The sequence below is a fragment of the Lottia gigantea genome, assembly GCF_000327385.1.
Source record: "Lottia gigantea unplaced genomic scaffold LOTGIsca_178, whole genome shotgun sequence".
NCBI lineage: Eukaryota > Metazoa > Mollusca > Gastropoda > Lottiidae > Lottia > Lottia gigantea.
In genome coordinates this window covers 18,458-20,073 of record NW_008708276.1, presented here as the reverse complement: position 1 = coordinate 20,073, position 1,616 = coordinate 18,458, and the positions used below count along the sequence as shown (strand labels likewise).

Below are 1,616 nucleotides of genomic sequence, written 5' to 3'. Positions count from 1 at the left end.
TTCTTGCTAAAAACACTATTTTCTTCTTTTCTAGTTATAAATTCAATAAATATTGTTAATATGATGGATGTTGTATGTGTGGGGAAAGGGTTATTAAAAGGGGAAAGGGTTAATTAAAGGGGAGGAAATGGTTGATTAAAGGGGAAAGGGTTAATTAAAGGAGAAAGGGTTAATTAAAGGGGAAAGATGTGAAATAATTTCACAGAGTATTAGCTGACATTGTGAATCTTGAATTCAACTTTCATTTTCTATTGTTTAATGTCTTTAGAGGGAGTAGTCTGTAATAGTGTGGTGAAAACAAAACATATTTTATTTTATGTGGACGTGAAAATGGTGGATAAGGAGGGGGAAGGGAATTCTGTTACTGTCCATGCCTATAAATAATTATTAGGCTACCAGATATTTTACACGTACCATGATCAAACGTCTTGCTGAGATGATCTCTGACAATATACAGAGCAACACGAGTTTTTCCTGATCCAGTAGGAGCACAGATGATTGTGTTTTCTCCATTAGTTGCAACTTGGCTCAGTTCATATTGATATTCTCGCATGGGCAGTTCATCTTTCTCTACTAAAAATACATATAAATAACAAAAATACATCAAACATTTAGTTTGAGAATCAGAAACCCTTTCAGAGAGTTTTTATAGCTGGTATTATTTGCCATGTTGGATTCTCAGTCAATAATCTAAGTTTTTATTCCTGTAAAACAACGCACAGAAGTTTGACCCAACACCAGCTTTACGGCGTAAAAAAATTCAATGCTAAGAGGTAAGATCTAGGGCCAGTTGGACAATCCTGTTGAACCTAAGATGTTACCCATAGTAAAATCACTTTTTTACAAGAAAATATGAATGTTTGTTATGTTAGTTGTATTATGTGATTATATTTTAATTGCTAGATACTCACCAGAAGCATCCAACTTCTCCTCCGCATCAGAAAAACCATCTTCACTATCGTCATTAGAGGTATCATCCCGAATAGGAGGATCTGGTCTTTGATCTGGTCTACTATCGGAACTATATTCATTAGCTGTAATTGATCAAATTTCAATGAATGAAAAAAAAACAGACCCAACAACAGCTACTCCACACTTACTATCACGTACTAGGGTGGCAGTTTTAACATGGGGCTCATGGAATTAGAGATTTTCGTTACTTATGGTATTTCAAGGTTCCCTACCAAATAAAACTGTCAACAAATCTGAAAAAAGTTTGGCTGGCATAAAACCATCCTGATTTACTGACTGAAATCATTTAACCATTCTTGGGTCATATATTCTTGAAAACATAACTAAGATCAATTTAGTGTTCAAGTCATCGGTTGGTCAATCAATAAACCAATTTTAAGTTAAGATTTATTATCCAATCAGATTATTGTATTTCTTAAAATCTGGATTTTATCCTATTTCAGTTTTCGAGAAGAAGGCCCCATCAAAGAAAATGAGGTAAATGTCCATGACCAATTTGACAAAAAGAGAAATGAAATAAATGAATAAAAAATAAATTTTCTTTAAACATGTTAATGATATGATGTCTACGAAAAAGGTTCTTAACGTGGTGACAAATATGGAAAAATCTTTTTACCTCCCTGATAGAAAAAGGACCCTAGTAA

General features: G+C 33.4%; 1 protein-coding gene across 1 annotated transcript in view; it reads right to left on the bottom strand.

Annotated features, from left to right (window-relative positions):
* LOTGIDRAFT_142329 (hypothetical protein) overlaps positions 1–604 on the bottom strand; it is a gene marked incomplete at both ends in the record, with an annotated part of 10,617 nt that extends 10,013 nt beyond the window's left edge. Inside the window, one exon of the mRNA XM_009052001.1 lies at positions 366–604. Within this exon, the coding sequence (XP_009050249.1) occupies positions 366–604 (239 nt within the window). The remainder of the gene's footprint in view (positions 1–365) is intronic.
* Between the last annotated feature and the right edge of the window lie 1,012 nt (positions 605–1,616).